At 45.5% G+C, this 22805-nt stretch overlaps 1 protein-coding gene across 2 annotated transcripts in view; it reads left to right on the plus strand.

Moving 5' to 3' along the window:
* Positions 1–22805, plus strand: part of TPH2 (tryptophan hydroxylase 2) — a 142627-nt gene that overhangs the window by 33537 nt on the left and 86285 nt on the right. For both annotated transcript variants that reach the window (XM_060244561.1, XM_060244560.1), the window contains one exon: positions 10690–10757. In XM_060244561.1, the coding sequence (XP_060100544.1) occupies positions 10690–10757 (68 nt within the window). The remainder of the gene's footprint in view (positions 1–10689; positions 10758–22805) is intronic.

Genomic DNA, 22805 nt, shown 5'->3' on the forward strand with positions numbered 1-22805 from the left:
TTTAGCATGGACTGGAACTGGATTAAATCTCTAAAGCACATGCAGGGTGCATTTCCCAGCTGTCTGAATGGCTGGGGCACATGATGCATGCACCCCCCACACGCAGGAGCAGTCTTAATGCTCTTTTTGTGCATGTGCGGCCCATGCCTTTCCCAGCAGAAGGGCTGGGGTTGTGTGATTGCTGCAGCATGCATCAAAGAGCACTGGCTCTTTCAGAGCTGGGATACTGCCATGCTGAATACCAAGTGTGATCCCATCCTATGTGGCAGCAAAGTTGGCATCTGGGTTTATTGCAGGCTCTAGTACTAATGTGCATGTTTAAATTAGATGTATTATTGTGGATGAGGAGTTGTTTAAGATTGGGGAGCTGTCTGTGTGCAAGAAAAAATTTGCCCTCCAGTACTTGTGAAAGAGAAGTGTCATGATACAGTAGAGTTTATATGATGATGCATTGAACTATTTTGAGTTGAGAGCTGTATGTGACCACTAGTGACATTCTGTTATTGTCTCTTGGGCCTGTCTTGCAACAGGTATTCTCTGGGTACCATTCTGGCTTTGTTAATCTGTTTCTTGACTTCATCAGGTGGATATTTTAGTTCCAAAAAGGTTTGTTGCACGTTCTCTTGCTCAACAGAGCTTAATAGAAATATCAGGTTCTTATTTCATTACACATGTTAAGTCATTCAGTTCTTGCTTATACCCAGAATTAAACTTTGTTGATCTTAAAGGTGCCCCTGGACACAGTTCTTACATCTGTTTGTTAACGCTTTTATTATCTGTGTGCTAATTTGCTGCTATTTACAGGTCTTATTTTAATCCAATCTTAGCTATATTTATCACTCAGTTACTTATGCATATTGACTCTAATTAGACCTTCCTGGCAACTAACAACCCCCTCTCTACTTATATGTAACGGTTGAGTGTTTCAATGTATCTGAAGAAATGTGCATGCCTATGAAAGCTTATACCCAAAACGAAACTTTGTTGGTTTTAAAAGTGCCACTGTACTCAGTTCTGTTGCTTCAGACCAACATGGCTACCCACCTGAATCTACCTGTATCAATGCAAGGGATTAATAATGATTGATCTTTTAATCTATGTTTTTTTGTGTCACCATGCCGAGAGTCTTTAGATGGAGGTTCCTTATAGCTGCCTCTTTCTAGTGAATGATCTATTAACAGACTATTGTTTGAGAACTGGCATAATTCAGATTGGCAATCAAGGTATGGTTTTCTTCAATGTTGGGCCAAACTTCTATGTATTTAGATTGAAGTAACTCTGTATATTATTGCATTGTTAGCAGTACATTGATTGAAGCTTCCACTTTATAGAGTATTTGGAAAACTCTGGAAAAGTCTGAGTCATCCTCCAGTGTTCAGTACTTGCAAAAAGTCAGAGCATCATAAAGTATTGGAGGCTGACTTTTATATTTTAGTTCTGGTGCGTAGAAGATTTCCTCTCATAAACCACGAGAATAATTATAATCGTGCACTCTGCTATAAGTTCACTTAAAAGACCATAGATATTAAAGGAATATTCTTATCGGTGTAGGAGGAGAGGGAAGAAGGCATTTGAAAAGCTGCTCACACTCTGGGAGATAATTATGTAGTAGAAATCATAGCATACTTCAACCTCAGCAGGAAAGCAGTTTGCATATAGGCTCCTTGTGTTTTTCGTTTCTAATACAGCAATCACATTTCAGCCCATATTTCATACTCTCTGTAGGCCCACATAATGCCAAAGAGGTGTGGATCTAAGGTGCAGGAAAACTAAACAACAGCAATAATTTGTATTCATTTTTCCCTTTGATTTAACCTCAGCATTTACTTACATTTGGAGACCTTAAACCATGCTGGTAACATAGTTAGATTATGTGTTCTGGAAAGGATATTTAGAAATGGCTTTACCCTGTGCTTAGCACAAATACTTCAAATATTCATGATAGAGGCTAGTCCTGGAACCTGAGATGCTTTGAGATCCACTAACTATTTACAGCCCTCAGGCAGGTACTGTTTCCTTCAGCAACCCTTTCCACCTGCCAAGCATTTTTGTAAATGTGGAAGAAATCCGTTAGTGGATCCAAAAAAGAGTTTTGTGGCATCAGAGTGGCTGACATATTTATTATAGTCAGGGTTGCCAAGTCCAGTTTAAGAAATATCTGGGGACTATGGGGGCAGAGCCGGGAGACTGTGGAGGTGGAGCCAGGAGCAAGGGTGTGAGAAGCATCATTGAACACTGAAGGGAATTCTGGCCATCACATGTAAATGGACTGCACACCTTTTAAATGCCTTCCCTTAATTGGAAATAATGAAGGATAGGGGCACCTTCTTTGGGGGCTCATAGAATTGGACCCCCTGGTCCAATCTTTTTGAAACTTGGAGGGTATTTTTGGGAGAGGCATTGGATGCTGTGCTGAAAATTTGGTGCCTCTGCCTCAGCAAACAACCTCCCCAGAACCCCAGATACTCACGGATCAATTCTCCATTATACCTTATGGGAATCGATCTTCATATGGAATAATGGAGTGTCCAGCAGCCACTTCTCCCCCAGGCCGGCATGTGGGAGTAGGCAAGGTAGGCAGCTGCCTCGGGTGCCACCAGGTGCCCCCTTACTCCCCTTGCCCCTTCCCCGGCGCCCAGGGTCAGCTCGAAAGCGCACGGCGCCCCAGGCAGACTTACTGCCCGCATGCCCCCAGGCCAACCCGCTCTCATTTTTTCTGTGGCACCACAATGAGGTGCCACACTCTGCTCCACCCCCCCCCCCCAGTGTGCTCAGACGCCAGCCTCCTGCTTACCGGCTTTCGCTGGCATTGCAAGAGACCCTTCTGTTAATATCAAGCAGAAAAAGGCTTAGCTACCCCTCCTTTCCTGTTCCTGAAGCACACCGGGGGGGAGGGTGAAAGTAGCCTACCCACTGCTGTGCCATTCCCCCCCCCCCCCGTGCTCTCAGAGTAGCGACACCAGTCTTGTGCTTATCGGTTTCAGCCAGCATCAGAAGAGACCCTTCTGTTAATATCAAGCAGGAAAAGGCTTCGCTCTCCTCTCTCCCTTCTGGAACAGGGAGGGAGTGGGGAGCGAAGCCTTTTCCTGCTTGATATTAACAGAAGGATCTCGTGCAATGCTAGCCGAAGCTGGTAAGCATGAGGCTGGCATTGTTACTCTGAGTTTGCTGGGGATGGGGGGGGGCACAAGATGACTGGTCTGCACCGGGGTGGAGGGAGGTGGCCCACCCGCTGCTGCCTAATTGCCCCCTGACAATTAGGCATTTGTCTTGGGTGCGGGGGGGGGGAGAACCCAATTTGGCGCCCCCTGGCCTGGTGCCCTGGGCAAATGCCTAATTTGCCTAGTGGGCGAGCTGACCCTGCCTGCACCGCCTGGCTGCCATGCTCTTTGGATGCTTCCTTAAAAGCATCTAAAGAGCGCGGTGTTTTAGCACCACCCGACCGCTTTCAAGTCGAAAGCGGCGGCTGCGCTATTCAGAGTGCAACGGCCGCTTTCAGCTTGAAAGTGGCCAGGCACAGCAGGGGAAAAGCAATGGCATGGTAGCACTCTTGTGCACCGCCAATCGCCCTGCATGATGACATCACTGGTGATGTCATTGTGCTGCGTGCACTACATGCGCATTACAAAAACCTAAGAGGGGCACAGCATGGGGGTCTGCCAGTAGCAGAAGAACCCCTAGCTCTGGGTCTGACCTCCCGCTTTCTGATGGCCCTGAAGTGGGGGGGAGGGCCTCCAAACCGGGGGGGATCCCCTACCCCCACCTGGGGATTGGCAACCCTAATTATGGTGTAAGTTTTTGTGTACTAGAGCACATTTCATTAAAGTGTCCTCTGTTTCCAAGTTATGTATTTGAAACATACAAACCCTTATGCATGTGCAGAGGAACATCAGGTTCAGAAATGCAATAGGGACCATCTATATGATATTTACTTTCAAAGCTCCTATTTTATGTATTTTATATACATGTGCTTGTTTTGTATATAAGCACAAGGACCATATAGTAGGTAATAAATTCTTCCAAAACCTGTTGGGCTAATCACATACCTACCATGTGAAAGAAAACCATTATTGCTGAATAATGTTGCCCATATCCACTGAGGCAACCATATATTCCATATCCACTGTGGCAATTTCAGGACCTAAAAACATCAGACATACCATTAGGGGTTTAGTCACCTGCTCATCCTCTAGCACAGTGTTTACCATTTGCAGGGTCATGACCTGGGACCGGGCCATGGAAGCCTCACTACCGGGTCACAAGAAAAGCCAAAGCTAGCCCTGCCTCCCAGCAAAGCATGACCTCTGCTCTGCTTCCTTCCTTCCCCCATCTCTCTGTTGTGCAGCAAAAAAGCTAGCCTTGAAGACTGACAGAGGCTGCAAAGCCTGGCTTCCTTCCTTCCCCCATCTCTGTGTTGTGCAGAGAGGAGCTGGGCTGCCTCTCCTTCCTTCTCCCCCACTCCCAGAGTTTAAGAGAAAAGCTGGAGTCCACTGGCACTTTAGACCCATGAAGTGTTCTTCAAGGTATGAGCTTTCATGTGCCTTGCAGTATGCTCTTTTGGGGAGATTTCCCCAGGAGGCCTGGGTGGCAAAGAAGGGTGTGTTTTTTTCAGCTGGGAGGGGCAGGGAGTGGGCATTCCAGTAGCTTTTTTTTTTTTTACCAAATGACCCCTGGGCAGAATTGTTGCTGGCTGGGGTCATCTGATGGTGAGAAAGGCTTTCCCCCCCCCTTTCTTTCTTTCCCTGCAAGTGATGTCTGTCTGTATTCTTGGTGCTGGGAGGAAGGGAAGCAACAGTGGGAGGGCTTCTAGTGCCCTGGCCCCACTGGTGGACATTCTGGTGCTTTTGGGGCATTGTATGAGAGAATTTTGGACTGGATAGTCCATTGGCCTGATCCAACATAGCTTCTCTTATGTTCTTACTTTCTATGTCTTCTTTTCCTCTTCTTCCATTTCATTCTTTCCCTTTCTTTCTTTCCTTCCATTTTTACTGGATGAAACTTTTCTGTTCATCATACTTCTGTTGCAGACATAAGAGCTCTGCCAATGAAAAGTTGGCACCCCCAGATGTAGCCAGCTGGCCTTTCTATGAGATTTCTGTGTGAGTGAGAGGTGTGGGGCAGAAAGAGATTATTGGAGATTGCTGCAGTATATCTCAACAGCATTGGAAGTGATGGTACTATGAACTTGGCACCATTTTACTGGTCCTGCTTTTAACAGCTGTCTGACACCAAAATTAAACTCCTTCTGTAGATATTAAAAAGGATGAAAGAAGTTCACTGGCTAAATATCAGCAAAACAGGTTGTTTTTAAAGGCATGGGAAACACAGCCAGTAAACAGCTGCAAGCTCCTCATAAATATCCTTTTTGGGATAACTACAGAAAAACTTGTATGAACTTCATATAACTGGAAATTAATTCATTAATTGCAGTACAATTCTCTGCTACCTTTCACAGCAATTTCCCAGTGTTTCAGCCAAAGAAAAGTATGAAAAATAGCTGTTGAAATATTTTCTTGAAACCAAGCAAGCTTGGTTATAGCTTGAGTAAGGGTTCCAGTAGTAGCAGCTGAGGGAAGAGCCTACTAAATGTTTCAGCATATTTTGAGGTAGAGTAGCTGCCAGGGCCCAGTGTGGATGATACACAGTGCTGTCATTCCTGATGGCAATGGCAACAGCACTCCCAACTGCATACACTGGCCAGTGCTGTTGAGGAAAGGGTGTATAGGTGGTGCATGCAATTGAACATGGACATTAGAAGTGCTTGCAAGCTGGAGAAGAACACACAAACAGATAGGTGCATGCAGGTGTGGGAGTGGAAAGAGAGGACCGCCCACTTTCCACCCCCATTTTGGCTCAGCATGAGTTTCAGAGAGATTTTTCTGAAAATGAAGTTACTTCAGAAGAGGCAGATTTGGGGGAGTGCCCTGGAAGTGACATCACAGGAAAAGGTGGAGTTTTGGTTCAGTGTGCCCCGGAAGTGACGTCACGACCCTTGACACCACAGGATGTGACATAATTCCTGTCTTCCAGCTCCACCCCCAAAGTCTCTTGGCTCCACCCCCAATTTTAGTGGGCCACGAAGGAGAAGTGTAAAAATAATCAGGCCACAGGAAAGAAAAGTTTGGGAAACCATGCTCTAGCACAATATCTGCAGTCATTTGTGAATGATCCCCTTCTGTTTTCTATGGTTAGATAGGGTTGCCATGTTGGCTGCAACTTAATGGCACTTTACATACACATGCGTACACAAATGTGACAGAAAATTGCAGCATTTTCTCAGAATGCCCCTTTGCAGACCTAAGAGTCACCATTATTCAGTGAAAGAACTTCAAAAGGAAGCTCCAGTGTGAAATTGCTGGATTAGAATTGACCATCTTGATTTTATCCATATTGGTTTGCATTGTGATAATGGTGGCTTCTCAAGCTTACTGGTATTAGATTAGCTTGGCATGTTTATTAAGTGTCATCACATATTACTGCTGTTGTGAATAGTTAGTATGTTTATTGTGTATACTCTTAAGCTTTGCATAGGAATGCAAAGATTCCATATCATATCCTTTGAGCTGCACTTTTTTCTGTATATCCATGCAACATGTATCACCTCTCAATTGAGGACTGCTTGGTGTCTTATGTGTTAGTTGCTAGATCAAAGTGGGTATCTGTGTTGGTCTGAAGCAAGAGAACAAAGTTAGAGTCTGGTGGCACCTTTAAGATCAACAAAGTTTCATTCAAGGTATGAGCTTGAAGAAGTGCACTTGAAGCAGTGTGTGTGCACATGAAAGTTCATACCTTGAATAAAACTTTGTTGATTTTAAAGGTGCCACTGGACTAACTTTTTTGTTAATTGCTAGACATGCAAATAGGTCTAAGACAGGGGTGGGAAACCTTTTTTTTGCCAAGGGCTATATGGATATTTTATAACATCGTTCGAGGGCCATAAAAATTATCAACGTAAAAAACAGTGCTCCGCCAAGGAAGAATGATTCAGGCCAGCAAAATTAATGCAAATAATTGTTTTTCTATTTGAAATCATGTGGGGAGAGCCTAATCTGGCGCACACACACACACACACCTAGCCCGCCGCCCTAGGCAAATGCCTAGGTCCAGGGCTCTTTTGTATAAAAAGCCCAGCAGGGACTCAGTGGCATATTAGACCACATCCCTTGATATTAGCATATTAGGTCACACACTCATTCGTGTATTAGGCCACACCATCTGGGATAATCAAGTGCAAACTGAACGATGACAGTAACTTTTCCAGGCCCTGCAGCAATTCTGTCGGCCAGCCAGGCCCCAGGGAGCCTGTCATACAGTACATCTGGGGATCCCTGCCTGGCCCTGGGGAGGCTGTGTGGCTGGGCCACACGATCCTCGCTGGCCAGCCAGGCCCCAGAGAGGCTACCACATGGCTTGGTTTGACCCAGCAATCCCTGAGGGCCACACCAAGTGACCTCAAAGGCTGCATATGGCCCTCAGGATGGAGGTTCCCCACCCCTGGTCTAAGATAAGGGTCTGGAATAATGGCTGCTGATATCACAGTATACCAGTTTCTACGCAGACCATGGTGTAAGTTGCTATCAAAGAAACAAGAACACCATGTGCAAAAACAATTCTAACTGTATTGTTAGAAAATATACAATTCTCTAATGTGAAACATCAACAGTATACATATACTAAATGACATTTAATATTGTTTCTTTGATCACAGTACATGCTGGCTCCCTAAAACAAGGGAATAACTGGTATTATCCTATGAGGGGAATCCTCAAATCTGCGGTTACCTTTGGAATTCTGACACAAGGTGGTGGGTGCAACAGTAAAATGGTTGCCACATGAGGCGGAGCCAACAACAAAATGACTGCCTTAGGAGGTAGAGGCAATCATAAAATGTCTGGGAGTGAGGTCATGCATAACTCTAATAGTAACTCTTCAACAATTCAGACAGAAGCTCTTTTTTAAAGGAACATATTGTTTAATGCATAGATACAGCTTACCTGTAATCACACCATGAAGATTTTTATCCTGTGGTGGCAGCTGCTGCTGAAGCAATTTTTTAAAATCTGCACAGCCAATCAGATTTCCAGTGGCAATTCAGAAGCCCTGCTGGACAAAAGCTCCATCTGGCCCTTCCCACTTTCTAAAATCACTTGGCAGATGCTGTCAGGTGCCATGGTACCCACTGGCATTACCCTGAGGACCCCTTCCCTATGTAGTTGCTAAAAGAAAGAGATATGGAAGATCCCTCCAGGTAAAAAGGTTGTAACTCCCCCAATACCTTACTCTACCTCTTTCTGATGATAACTTCAGCAAGCAAATCAGTTCAGGAGAAGAAGGTTGGTAGACAGATGCACACTTACAGATCTGTGAGACGTTATGAAAGATTCAGAAACATTTCAGAAAATATATGAATTACTACTGATCAAGCAAGGAATTCTGAATGTTTGTTTGGGTTTAAACCATCTTTGAGTTCATTTTTTCCAACTTCCAGTGGTGTTTAAGAGAAGTTTTGGCTTCAACTGGTAGAATCTCAGCAACATCTGTGGAGCTGTGACAGTGTTGTCTTTTCAATGACTGGAGCTATAAATTAGAATTCTACTGTATTTTAATGTTGTTTAATGTAATTGATTCAGATTGTTGTTTTAGAGTTTTTTATATGGATGTAAGCCACCCTGAGCCCTGCGTGCAGGGAAGGGTGGCCTAGAAGTCTAAATCAATCAATCAATCAATGGGTCTTAAAGAAATGCTTAACTCTTAACAACAAATCTTTGTTATACAATCAAGTCATAGTTCATATTCACAGCTATTATTGGCTCACTTGCATCTGTTGAAAAACAAACCCACATCCTCACAGCTTTATATAGAAGGTAGGCTGGTTGATGTGAACCAGAATTTTCTGCACAAAATAAAGTTTTCTGTTGGTAGATTAATTTCTTTTCCTGGAATCCAGCCCAACAAGATAGATGAGATGTTCAGTTGCCACAAATGCAATGGTCTTGTGGCACTGTAAACCTGAAAGTTTGAAGCCAGTGAACTGTGAATGGACTGAGTTCATGCAAAAGTTGAATTAGAATATTTCCCTGAATTTGGAGGGTATTTGAGAAATTTGGAGGGTATTTGAGATCAGAGAAGGATGTATCTTGAGAAGTTGGCAGAAGTAATCCTCTTTCTTCTTGTGAACTTCTCTGTTATCATAAGAGGTGAGGGGATTTCTGCCCCGGCCCCCTTTCTGTCATTCATTCTGTTCCTGATAGTTCCTGACTATCAGGAACAGTTTTTTCCCCACTAGGCTTAGGAGGCTGCAATGGGAAAAGGAAGAGATCTGGTTCATAAACTGGATCTGTTCATACTATTTGTTCCAGAAGATTTTGGGTCAGAGGCAAAGCCAGAACACTTAGTGGAATACATGAATTTATTACTCAGGTGGGTAGGTAGATAAATCCTGAATGCATAGAAGGGGGGGAAATACACATTTGAAAAACTGTTCCTGTTTTTATTTCTTTTATTCCTGTGTGTTCCTGTTTCTCCTTGTCATTTTCTATCCCGAAGGCTTTGTGCCAGTGTATCTGTGTACAAGCCCCAATGCAAAATTCTGGAGAGGTATGAATAATATATGCCCATGTATTGAGGAAGGGAATGGTATTCTCTATTTTGTGGGCAAATACCGTAATTCTTGTTCATCTCCTGTTGACTTGGACAGGCAATAACATAAAGTTCAATGAAAAGGGATTTTTAAAATAATCTGCGGTAGAATATGAACACATACTTCTGGGGGCAAGTTATGTGTTTTATCACAAAATAGCTTTTCCTCCCAAGACTGTTTATTTGAAGGCAAACATTGTTGTGAGGCACAACTAGGTGTTTAGTTGGCTGTAAGTATGATCAGTCAGAGGGAAGGAAATTAGTAATACTGTTTATTTTTACTTATTATCATACAATAAGCTTTCTAACTATAGTTCTACAAGAAAGACAGCCTCCAGGTAATATTCTACCCAAGGTTGTAAGTAAGTTATATTGAGAAAAGACAACTTTTTACTAAGGGTATGATTACACAGACAGATTTATTAAATTTATCTCTTGCCTTCTAACCTGAGAAGCCCTCGGGATAGCCTAGTTGCTCTTTGAGCTGAAGACCTAAAGCAGGTTTTATTGCCATTTCTGTTCACAAAAGCAAAAAAAGAGAGAAGGGTTTATGTTTCTTGCTGTCCATTTTTGAATGTCTGATCTCCTCTACATGCAAATTGTGTTGAAATGATATGTTTATTTTTGAATAAATCCTAGGGGTGGTTCCTGATTTGATGCATCTTTGACTTTTATTATGCATGTGAATGGAGAACTATTGTTGCAGAAAGGGCAGACTTTGGAATGAAACACTGTGAATAAATCCTGAAAATCCCTTCTTGTTGAAAGCCCACATCTCTTATAAATGTTTCTATCAAACTTGGAAGCTGCGGTTTGCAACTCCTTTGCTCAGCTAGCTCCCATTCATGCCCTTACCTGGGGCAACTGATGGGGAAGACTTCAGCCTTTGTGAAGAGCTGCTCATTTTCCTAGCCCACTGCCACTGTATTTGTGAAGCTTAGCTTGTGGTGTGAAAATACATATTTTTAAAAACCCTTCAGTGGTTTCTTTCAAAATTCCATCTTGCTGACTTTGTTTCTCATTGTTATAAATAATTTTAATTTACTTTAGGGATTTAAGGACAACGTCTATCGGCAGAGAAGAAAATATTTTGTAGATATTGCCATGAACTATAAATAGTGAGTACTGACTTTTCCTGTGGAATTACTTCCTGGTTTGTTTATGGTTCTTTGTGTGAGCTTTGCAGCAAGCAGGTGACAGTCTAAACACCCACAGACAGTACGTATCTCCAGTCATTTCTGGTCCATGCATAGGGGTTTGGTGCACATGGGTTGAACTCTGAGTTTTGCAAAGTGCAAAGCAATGAAGATTCTGCTTTGTCACAAACACAGTGCCAGACCAATTCATATGGTTATTGGAAATACTTATACACATTGGCTTTTTACCATTGACAAACCAGGTGGCTGCAACTGCCACCAGCTGGGCATATGTCTACAGAAAACTTGGTAGAAAGTTGTGTTAAGTGGCTTCACAAAATCAGCTTGTCCAAGAAGTAGTCAACAATGCAGGACTTTGAAGAAGCTGCCATGGGCTTAATAGTTGTGTGGACTGATCGCACTGTAAACCCAATGTCTTTCTGTAGCAATGGCCTGTAGGGTCAGGCCCATAGCCAGAAAATTTTAGGTGGGGGGCCCATGGAATAAAATTTCCGATGGAGGGGCCCCCCCACTCTGGCAGCCCCTGCTCTCTCCACTGCAGCTGTTCTGCAGCTGTTCTGGCGGCCCCGATCTCCCCACTGCTCTGGCAGCCCCCCTCCACAGTGCCCCCTTCCTCCTACCCACCCGGTGAAGTGCCGGCTCCTGGGGCTTTTTCAAGGCCCCCCTCCATGATCAGCTGATTGGTAGGAAAAGCCATGCTGAGGCTGGCGCTCCAATGCTGGCCTTTGGGCACTCTCTGGACTAGCAAGCCACTGAAAAAGCATCCACTGCCTTCACTGCTTCCTCTCCACTTCCCTCCTTGGGAGGGAGTGGAGGTGGCGGGCATTTTCAGCAGCTTGCAGGTCTGGAGAGCGCCCAAAGGCTGGCATAGGAGCGCCGGCCTCAGCATGGCTTTTTGGTGGTGGGGGGGCCTAGAAAGGGCCCCAGGAGCTGGCACTTTATTGGGTAGGGGGGAGGGAGGGGGAGGCACTGTGGAGGGGAGCAGGGGCTGCCAGAGCAGTAGGGAGATTGGGACCACAAGAGCAGCAGCAGCAGAGAGAGTGGGGGCTGCAGGGGCTGCGAGAGCGGTGGGGAGAGTGGGGCTGCCAGAAGGGGTCATATAGGTCGCAGGGTTTTTTGGTGGGGATCCAGCCCCACCCCATGGTTACGGGCCTGCGTAGGGTACAGTTGAATGAACTATGACACATATTTTGGCACTGGTCTTGGGTTTTCTGTTAAGCTGTAGATTTTCCAAAGAGAGATTAAAGAAACATATTGCTGTTTTAACAAAATTCAGCATCACTTTAATTAACATTTGAAAAACAAGCTGCCAAAAGATTGTTGAAACAAACCTGAGACTTTCCTTCATTTTGGTAGCTGTATGTCATCTTTTACTGACTCATTAAATGTATAGCTGGAATCCCAAGGTGGAAGGATATGCCCTTTCCCAGCCAGTTTTGATCTCCTATTGCTTTTAGCGGAGGCCGGTCAAGTTTGAATAGATTCATGTTCTGACCCACTCATTTTTGCAACATATTACTTTCCATATTGCTGCTTTTTATTGGTCCTGGGTGAAGTACACCCAATTTCAAAGAAAAAAGAGTGTGAATGCCATTTCAGCTTGAATGGGCCGCAGCTAAGTGGAAAGGCCTCGGATTCAGTGGGAGCTCTCAGGAACACAGCTCCTGAACCTTTCTGAGAGTTCCACCTCCTCATACTGAGAGTTCCACCTCCTTGTCCATTGAATAGTATGTGCAGCTGCATAACAATCCCTGGATTAGTTCCACTACCTATTTTTCTACAAAATGACCCCTGAGTGGAAGAGTCTCATAAGAACATAAGAGAAGCCATGTTGGATCAGGCCAACGGCCCATCAAGTCCAACACTCTGTGTCACACAGTGGCAAAAAATTTTATATACACACATACACTGTGGCTAATAGCCACTGATGGACCTGTGCTCCATATTTTTATCTAAACCCTTCTTGAAGGTGGCTATACTTGTGGCCGCCACCACCTCCTGTGGCAGTGAATTCCACATGTTAATCACCCTTTGGGTGAAGAAGTACTTCCTTTTATCCGTTTTAACCTGTCTGCTCAGCAATTTCATCGAATGCCCACGAGTTCTTGTATTGTGAGAAAGGGAGAAAAGTACTTCTTTCTCTACTTTCTCCATCCCATGCATTATCTTGTAAACCTCTATCATGTCACCCCGCAGTCGACGTTTCTCCAAGCTAAAGAGTCCCAAGCGTTTCAACCTTTCTTCATAGGGAAAGTGCTCCAGCCCTTTAATCATTCTAGTTGCCCTTCTCTGGACTTTCTCCAATGCTATAATATCCTTTTTGAGGTGCGGTGACCAGAACTGCACACAGTACTCCAAATGAGACCGCACCATCGATTTATACAGGGGCATTAAGATACTGGCTGATTTGTTTTCAATTCCCTTCCTAATAATTCCCAGCATGGCGTTGGCCTTTTTTATTGCAAACGCACACTGTCTTGACATTTTCAGTGAGTTATCTACCACGACCCCAAGATCTCTCTCTTGGTCAGTCCCTGCCAGTTCACACCCCATCAACTTGTATTTGTAGCTGGGATTCTTGGCCCCAATGTGCATTACTTTGCACTTGGCCACATTGAACCGCATCTGCCACGTTGACGCCCACTCACCCAGCCTCAACAGATCCCTTTGGAGTTCCTCACAATCCTCTCTGGTTCTCACCACCCTGAACAATTTAGTGTCATCCGCAAACTTGGCCACTTCACTGCTCACTCCCAACTCTAAATCATTTATGAACAAGTTAAAGAGCATGGGACCCAGTACCGAGCCCTGCGGCACCCCACTGCTTACCATCCTCCACTGCGAAGACTGCCCATTTATACTCACTCTCTGCTTCCTATTACTCAGCCAGTTTTTGATCCACAAGAGGACCTGTCCTTTTACTCCATGACTCTCAAGCTTTCTAAGGAGCCTTTGATGAGGAACTTTATCAAAAGCTTTCTGGAAGTCAAGGTAAACAACATCTATTGGGTCTCCTTTGTCCACATGTTTCTTCACCCCCTCAAAGAAATGTAACAGGTTAGTGAGGCAAGATCTTCCCTTGCAGAACCCATGCTGAGTCTTCCTCAATAACCCGTGTTCATCAATGTGCCTACTCATTCTGTCCTTGATAATGGTTTCTACCAACTTTCCCGGTATTGAAGTCAGACTGACTGGCCTGTAATTTCCCGGGTCTCCTCTGGAACCTTTTTAAAAGATGGGGGTGACATTTACTACCTTCCATTCCTCAGGAACGGAGGCAGATTTCAATGAAAGATTACAGATTTTTGTTAGAAGATCCACAAGTTCAACTTTGAGTTCTTTCAGAACTCTCGGATGTATGCCATCCGGACCCAGTGACTTATTAGTTTTTAATTTGTCTATCAGTTGTAGGATCTCCTCTTTTGTCACCTCAATCTGACTCAGGTCTTTCAATACCCCTTCCAAAATTAGTGGTTCTGGGGCGGGCAAAAAGTTCTCATCTTCCACAGTGAAGACGGAGGCAAAAAATTCATTTAGCTTCTCAGCCATTTCCCTATCCTCCTTCAGTAATCCCTCAGTCATTGAAACTGTGACTGCCGACACTATCTAGTCTGATGGGGGAAGATATAAGAAGGGGACATAGGCAAATTATTTTGCAACACTACCTCAATATAAACCTTGAAGGAGATCAAGAGTTTGCATTGGGGTCAACATTTGTAATAAACTCATGCTGTGTTAGATTATATTTCCTCCTACCCAGAGTGTATCATAATTTTTGTAAGCAGAACATGCCTAGACAAACCAGACTGCAATTGTGGACAAAACTGCAGTTTGTTCTCATGGCCAATGTCTTATTTTCTTCCAGACCATTGCAGTGCAGACAGGAATGGCTTCCCATGAATACAGGGAGAGTGTGAACTCATCAGTTAGCGTAGCTCTATGGGTTTGTTTGTCTATACAATTGCTCTCCTTCCCCTTCTTGCTTTATACCATTTCCGCCTTGGAGATTCCAGCACACCCTCATTAGTCCTCCTAGTTTCTGTGACTGGTTTAGTGACTTGCTCTACAGCTAATAGTATACATTCCTTCATTTGCAAATGCAAACAGACTTTCTTTTTTAAATATTAGCTTTGCAGATCAAGCCCACATTTTGACTTCATTATCATCCCCAGGAGTTAGTAAATTTCCTGTGCAACCTCCAACTACCTGCTGTTTTGCAATTTTCTTGTCACACAAGCTTCCAAGCCAAGCTCATTCCAGTCACATTCTCTCTTTGTTTGTAATGGGCCAAACGCTTCACCCTCTGAAAAAGGCACATAGTAATTTTACATGCTTTCCAATTTTAGGCTTTTCTCTTTTTTTTTCTTGTTTGCAGTTTCTACCTACTTTGATGTCTTTTTTTCCTGGAGCACAAAAGAAAGGGGAAAGCATGTCTTTTCTGCAATGGAAGGAAAATCTTGGCAGGAAAAGAATACTCTTAAAAGCCCATTAAAAGTCTTTATGTTGCGTGTATCTCTGTGTGTACATAATAATAAAAAACTAATAAGGATACAGCCCGAGAAGAGGAAGGGAGTTTGTGTTCCATGAGTAGAACAGTTTTCTCTCTCTCTCTCTCTCTCTCTCTCTCTCTCACCACTGTTCTGTTAACTTCTTGTATAGCTGTGGATCTAGCATATGTACAAGGCATGCTCCTTTTGCATATCTGTGCTCAGTTTAGGTGGTTGCTATCCCACTTTGACATTTGTTTAAACTCTGTTTAAGAAAATGGGAAGTGTTAAATGTGCACACAGTTCAGTGTCATCAACACAAGCAAATGAGCTAGGACTCCCTCAGTTGCTGCATAGGGGAAGCCTATCTTGGCTGCTGTGATTGGGTAGGTTCTCTCTTTTGACCCCCCAAAGCATGTTGATATCTTTCCATTTCCTTTGGGAAGATAACAACAACAGACTGTCTGTGTAGAGCAGGCAACAGCATACATTTTATAAATTGCTATTAATCTTCAACTGAATTAATACATACTGATAACAATGTTAAGTGCATACTGTAGTTTTGCCGAAGGGGATGCCTATTATTACAGTATTTTCAATAGTATCAGATGTTGTAACAAAGAACTTTATGGAACAAATCCTAGAGAACAAAGAAGTCTTGAGAATGAGACAAGAGGAAGGAAAGCTCATTTGGGAAACACAAAACAGGCAGTAGGACACTCAAGACTTTCCTGTCAACCTGTTGAGCTTTATGATAGCCACCACATTCTCAGCAGTTCTGCAGGAGGCATTGCTTTACAGATGGTCAATTGAGGCTGAGAGTCAAGGCCATCCAAGGATCTGAAAGAGCTAAAGCTGGTATCTGAATGCAAGCATCCCAGGTCACAGCCTGGTATTATATTCACCTTATCATGCTGAATGTTTTTTTTAATATACTGTGCCAAACTGGAAAGAGAAACATAGATCAATGGTTATCCAATGAAAGCATGAAAAATGGCCTAGTTAGCAGTGACTAAAGAACACATAAGAAGGGAGAGCCATTTCTGTGGAACAGCCATGTCAGTCTGTCACAGCACAAACAAAAAGGAGTCTTGAGGCCCATTAAAGACTAACAGATTTATTGAAGTGTACACTTTCACGGGCCATTCATCAGATGCAAGTAGGGGAAAAAATATTCCAAGAGGTTATAACTTCTAGTTTATGTGAGGTAAGAGGTAAAATACTTATGCTAATCACTAACCTCTTATCCATTGTCAGCACAACTGCACATACAGCAGAAGGGAGATAGCAGTATCTTTTATGGTGCAATTAAAGCAGCACGGGATATGATATGTGTGTCTTGGGGGGAAAACCATGGGGCAGCTGTATAATAAAGAAGTGGGGGTAGTAATACTGTTGCACTGAAGGAGCTAGCACCACAAACCAAGGCACAAAAACTGGCCTTCCCATAGGTTAAGAAACTTGCTTAAGCACAATGCAAGCTCCAACACAACTTGACAGATTGTCATTGGATAGTGTTCTAGAATGTGCTTGCTTTAGAGGAGTACATGGGTATTAAAAGTCATCATGGGCCTTCCCCTCTAAGCCACCCTCACAGTTCCCAGACCCAACTCGAATATCATACAAAAACAAATAACATGATTTGCCTGGCCCATGGGTGACCAAGGAACACAGAATTTTGCCCCTCCTAGAAGCTCTGCTACTCTCACTTCTCCTAGTTGTTGTAATAATTTCCCAACTACAGGAACTAGGATTAATAGTCCCCCTTGGAATAAGTAAAAGAAAAGTAATGTTTGAAATGTATAGTCTGCACCTAATGGAACATTTATTATTTTATATATTATATTTTCATTCTACTATGACTGTCCCATTAACTTGCCTCCCTTGAGGCAAGATTTTCCCTCTGTTTTTCTTTCCCTTTACTGCCAGAGTTGCCCTAGTAATGTGTTTCCTTCTTTGCTGAGGAACTCTGGCGGTCCCACCATGTCACAGTATAATACTTTGGTTATTTGCTCAGCCCAGCAACCTGAGGGAAAGATTGGGAATCCCCTTTAACTTTAATGGCACTCAAGCCATTTTTATATTCCAAATTAACAAAATATTTTATTCAACATAGAGGGGAAAGGTGAGGTGAAATCAGGGGTAAAATTTCTGAGGTAATATATGTCACTCTGAGGTAAAATCAGTACATGCACAGACTTCAGTTCTTCAGCTAAAGAGAGTTTCTAAAGCTTTTCACAGTGAGTTAAATTTTTATGTTGAGAGGCTTTTGTTCAAGTGTTTTCCATACACTCCAGCACACTTTCTTTGAGTATTCTCTGACTATTCTGGTTTCTAGAAGACTGGTGCACTCTTTTCAGGACCCAGACCCCTTCTCTTGAAACACCAGTACTTGTTTGGAGTTTTTAAACTGATTCTTAAGGTCTCTAAAGGCAGCTCCTAACCACACCAGACTAGGGATTTCTGCATTCTTCAGCGCTAACTCCCTGTTTGACTGGGAAGGGAAGTTCTTCTCTCTCTAGAAGATCCCTTTCCTTGGCCTGAATGGAAGTCTTCGCATACTTCCCAAACTTCCTTGCCAACTTTCTTGCCAACTTTCCCCCAGTTTTTCAGCTAAGGCTGAAATCTCAAAACAGTCAGTACTTGACTCTTCTCAGCATGGCTTTTTTTGTAGAAAAAGCCCAGCAGGAAATGATTTGCATATTAGGTCATACCCCCTGACATCACCATTGTTTTGCACAGGGCTTTTTTTGTAGAAAAAGCTTATTAAGCACTCATTCGCAAGTTAGGCCACACCCCATGACACTAAGCCAGCCAGTATTGCGTTCCTGCTAAAAAAAACAACCCTGGTTCTGTTCTAGGGCTGAAATCAAACTGAATTCTCCTCAGCATCCAGTTCAGAAGTCTTTCTCAGTTCAGCTGATGCTAACCAATCAGACCTCTTGGAACAGCCTGCCACTCAAGGCTCTCTGTTTACATAGCACTTTTAAAAGTGCAGTCCATCACACCTGCCTTTCTCCTATCATGGAACTCAAGATACATAAGCTTCCTGTGAGGTCTCTCATCCACACACTGTGAACAGACCTAGACCTGCATGGTTTGGGTAACCGAATCACGTGTCCTTAAACCATATCAATTTTAGTTTTTCTCTTTATGCTTGGACAATACCACCTATTGTTTAAAGAATATGTAGAGCTGCTTATAGAATGGCCCTGGCTTGCAAAGGGAAGAGGTAGGCTTCCCAGTCCCCTGCCCCGGGCGGGGGACCCCCCCATTTGGAGCCTCCTCCCCTGCTTGCCAAAAATCCGATAGCAGGGGAAAAATGGCAGCCCTTCCCTTCCCACCCAGCCCCGATTGCAGCAGCTTCTCCTCGCCCCTTTCCTTCGCTTCCCACCCAGACCCATCGCAGCAGCTTCTCCTCGCCCCTTCCTTTCCCTTCCCACCCAGCCCCATCACAGTAGCGTCTCCTCGCCCCTTCCCTTCCCACCCAGCTCCATCGCAGCAGCTTCTCCTCGCCCCTTCCCTTCCCTTCCCACCCAGCCCCGTTGCAGCAGCATCTCCTCGCCCCTTCCCTTCCCACCCAGACCCATCGCAGTCGCGTCTACTCACCCCTTCCCTTCCCCTCCCACCCAGCCCCATTGCAGCAGCTTCTCCTCACCCCTTCCCTTCCCTCCCAACCCCGATCGCAGCAGCTTCTCCTCGCCCCTTCCTTCCCACCCAGCCCCATCGCAGCAGCTTCTCCTCACCTCTTCCCTTCCCACCCAGCCGCATCGCAGCAGCGTCTCCTCACCCCTTCCCTTCCCACCCAGCACCATCGCAGCAGCATCTTCTCACCCCTTCCCTTCCCACCCAGCCTCATCGCAGCAGCTTCTCCTCCCCCCTTCCCTTCCTCTCCCACCCAGCCCCATTGCAGCAGCTTCTCCTTGCCCCTTCCCTTCCCACCCAACCCCAATCACAGCAGCTTCTTCTCACCCCTTTCCTTCCCACCCAGCCCCATTGCAGCCGCGTCTCCTCACCCCTTCCCTTCCCCTCCCACCCAGCCCCATCGCAGCAGCTTCTTCTCACCCCTTCCCTCCCAACCCCGATCACAGCAGCTTCTTCTCGCCCCTTCCCTTCCCACCCAGCCGCATCTCCTCGCCCCTTCCCCTCCCACCCAGCCCCATTGCAGCAGCTTCTTCTCACCCCTTCCCTCCCAACCCCGATCGCAGCAGCTTCTCCTCGCCCCTTCCCTTCCCACCCAGCCCCATCACAGCAGCTTCTTCTCGCCCCTTCCCTTCCCACCCAGCCGCATCTCCTCACCCCTTCCCCTCCCACCCAGCCCCATCGCAGCAGTGTCTCCTCACCCTTCCTTTCCCACCCAGCACCATCACAGCAGCGTCTCCTCGCCCCTTCCCTTCCCACCCAACCCCATCGCAGCCGTGTCTCCTCGTCCCTTCCCTTCCCCTCCCACCCAGCCCCGATCGCAGCAGCTTCTCCTCGCCCCTTCCCTTCCTACCCAGCCCCATCGCAGCAGCATCTCCTCGCCCCTTCCCTTCCCACTCAGCCCCATCGCAGCTGCATCTTCTCGCCCCTTCCCTTCCCCTCCCACCCAGCCCCATTGCAGCAGCTTCTCCTCACCCCTTCCCTTCCCTCCCAACCCCGATCGCAGCAGCTTCTCCTGGCCCCTTCCCTTCCCAACCAGCCCCATCACAGCAGCTTCTCCTCACCTCTTCCCTTCCCACCCAGCTGCATTGCATCAGCGTCTCCTCACCCCTTCCCTTCCCACCCAGCACCATCGCAGCAGCGTCTCCTCGCCGCTTCCCTTCCCACCCAACCCCGATAGCAGCAGCTTCTCCTCACCCCTTCCCTTCCCACCCAGCCCCATTGCAGCCGTGTCTCCTCGCCCCTTCCCTTCCCCTCCCACCCAGCCCCATCGCAGCAGCTTCTCCTCGCCCCTTCCCTTCCCCTCCCACCCAGCCCCATCGCAGCAGCTTCTCCTCGCCCCTTCCCTTCCCACCCAGCCCCATTACAGCCGCGTCTCCTCGCCCCTTCCCTTCCTCTCCCACCCAGCCACATCGCAGCAGCTTCTTCTCACCCCTTCCCTTCCCTCCCAACCCCAATCGCAGCAACTTCTCCTCGCCCCTTCCCTTCCCACCCAGCCACATCACAGCAGCGTCTCCCCACCCCTTCCCTTTCCACCCAGCACCATCGCAGCAGCGTCTCCTCACCCCTTCCCTTCCCACCCAGCCCCATCGCAGCCGCGTTTCCTCGCCCCTTCCCTTCCCACCCAGCACCATTGCAGCGTCTCCTCGCCCCTTCCCTTCCCACCCAGCACCATCGCAGCAGCTTCTCTTTGCCTCGTCCCTTCCCCTTAGGCTTCCCAATCCCCAGGTCCCAGCTGGGGATTCCTGGTTTTACAGGCTTTCCCCAGCCAGCTGGCCGGCGGGGGAAACTCCTCCCCCACAGCCACCCTGTACCTCTAGATCTTGGGCAGGACCTGCAAACAGGTATAGTTTTAAAATGTGTGTGTGCCTTTAAATTGGAGCAGGAAGTACCTCATGGGGAAGGGTTAGCAACAGCAGACCTCGTGAGAGTGCAGCCCCTCTGTTTGTTTTGCGTTCCTTTCGGACAAGTGAGTATGTGTGTAAAAGAGCAGCCTAGCCCCTGTACTTTCCAGACTTGGTTGTGGAGGCACCAGAGACTCCTGCTTTGTTCTACTGCTTCAGACCAACATGGCTGCCCACTTGCACCAGAGACAGTTAAGCGTGTGTGTGAGTGAGAGAGAGAATATGGGGCGAGGGGAGGGAACTCTATTATTCCCTATGGAGACATTCTCATAGGAAATAATGGAAAATTGATCCAGGGGTATCTGGGGCTCTGGGGGGGGCTGTTTTTTGAGGTTGAGGCACCAGATTTGCAGCATAGCATCCAGTACCTCTCCCCAAAATACCCCCCCAAGTTTCAAAAAGATTAGATGAGGCAGTCCAATTCTATGAGCCCCCAAAGAAGGTGCCCCTATTCTTCATTATTTCCTATGGAGGGAAGGGATTTAAAAGATGTGTAGTCCCTTTAAATGTGATGGCCAGAACTCCCTTGAAGTTCAATTATAGTTGTCACACCCGTGCTCCTGGCTCCACCCCAATGTCTCCTGGCTCCACCCCCAAAGTCCCCAGATATTTCTTGACTTGGACTTGGCAAGCCTAGGAAGAGGTCTGGGGGGGACAAAATTTCAGGAGGCATAACTCTTGGAGATCCATAGAACTAAGCAAGCCTTGTGATTTGTCTGCAAAGATATTTTGATTGGATCTTGATAGTGGGAGGGGGGAAGTTTGACTAGAACCCTTGGCAGCCTTGATAGTGTTTCTGAAAAGGTCTGGATGCCAAATACCGAGGAATACTTCTGTAACTAACCTGTACGCAATTTCTTGGTGATTATGCAGTATAGGCACTGTACAATGTCTGTTTATACAGCAAAACAGTACATGACACATGATACGGTAATATTAAAGCTGTATGGGAAATTAAGAGTGGAGAGGAACAAGTTCTTCTTAAACCTAAGTGCAGAAGCTCTTAAGGCATGTTTAGTATTAAGTATAACAAAACCTTATGGAAATTTAAAGACTAAAGAAAATATTGTAGCATAATATTTCAAGACAAGCACAATAAAATATTGTGCCATAATAAATTCCCCAGCAAAATACCTTTAAAGGTGACTCCAACATGTCAAAGCTGAATTAAGAGTTCATCAGGAGGTCTGACATAATCTCTCTCCACACTCTATCAAGGGTTGAATAAGGATTTACAATTCCTTGGGTGCTGGCTTTTTTTGTAGCAGGAACTCCTTTGCATATTAGGCCACACACCCCTGATGTAGCCAGTCCTCCAAGAGCTTACAGTAGGTCCTGTAAGAACAGCCCTGTATGCTCTTGGGCAATTAGCTACATAAGAGAGGTGTGGCCTAATATGCAAAGGAGTTCCTACTACAAAAAAAGCCCTGCCTTAGTTGCCATAAGTGTTATTAAAACCTGTTATCTAGCATTGCAAAATTACAGAAAGAGACAATGACCACTATTGTGAATGGTCTCTGTACTTTCTTGATTGCATTTGAATTTTGCATAATACTCCTTGACCCTGCCATTTGTTTCCTTCCTATCTTAGATATAAGTATCTGTGTAGTGAGAGCACACTCTATTGCAGGAGTGGCCAATGGTAGCTCTCCAGATGTTTTTTGCCTACAACTCCCATCAGCCCCAGCCAGCATGGCCAATGGCTGGGGCGGCTGGAAGTTGTAGGCAAAAAAAATCTGGAGAGCTACCGTTGGCCATCCCTGCTCTATTGCATCTGATCAAGTGGGCTCTAGTCGATGGAAGTTTATGCTAGAATAGAAGTCTTGTAAGCCTTTAAGGTGCCACAATCCTCCTGCTTATTTTTGCTGATACAGGCTAACACAGCTACTCCTTTTTGTTATTGTGACTGCAGTATACCACTTTAGTTACTTCTCTAGAATCACTATTGAGTGCCATAAAACAAAAAAGTGATAGAA

Source organism: Heteronotia binoei, chromosome 8, assembly GCF_032191835.1.
Source record: "Heteronotia binoei isolate CCM8104 ecotype False Entrance Well chromosome 8, APGP_CSIRO_Hbin_v1, whole genome shotgun sequence".
NCBI lineage: Eukaryota > Metazoa > Chordata > Lepidosauria > Squamata > Gekkonidae > Heteronotia > Heteronotia binoei.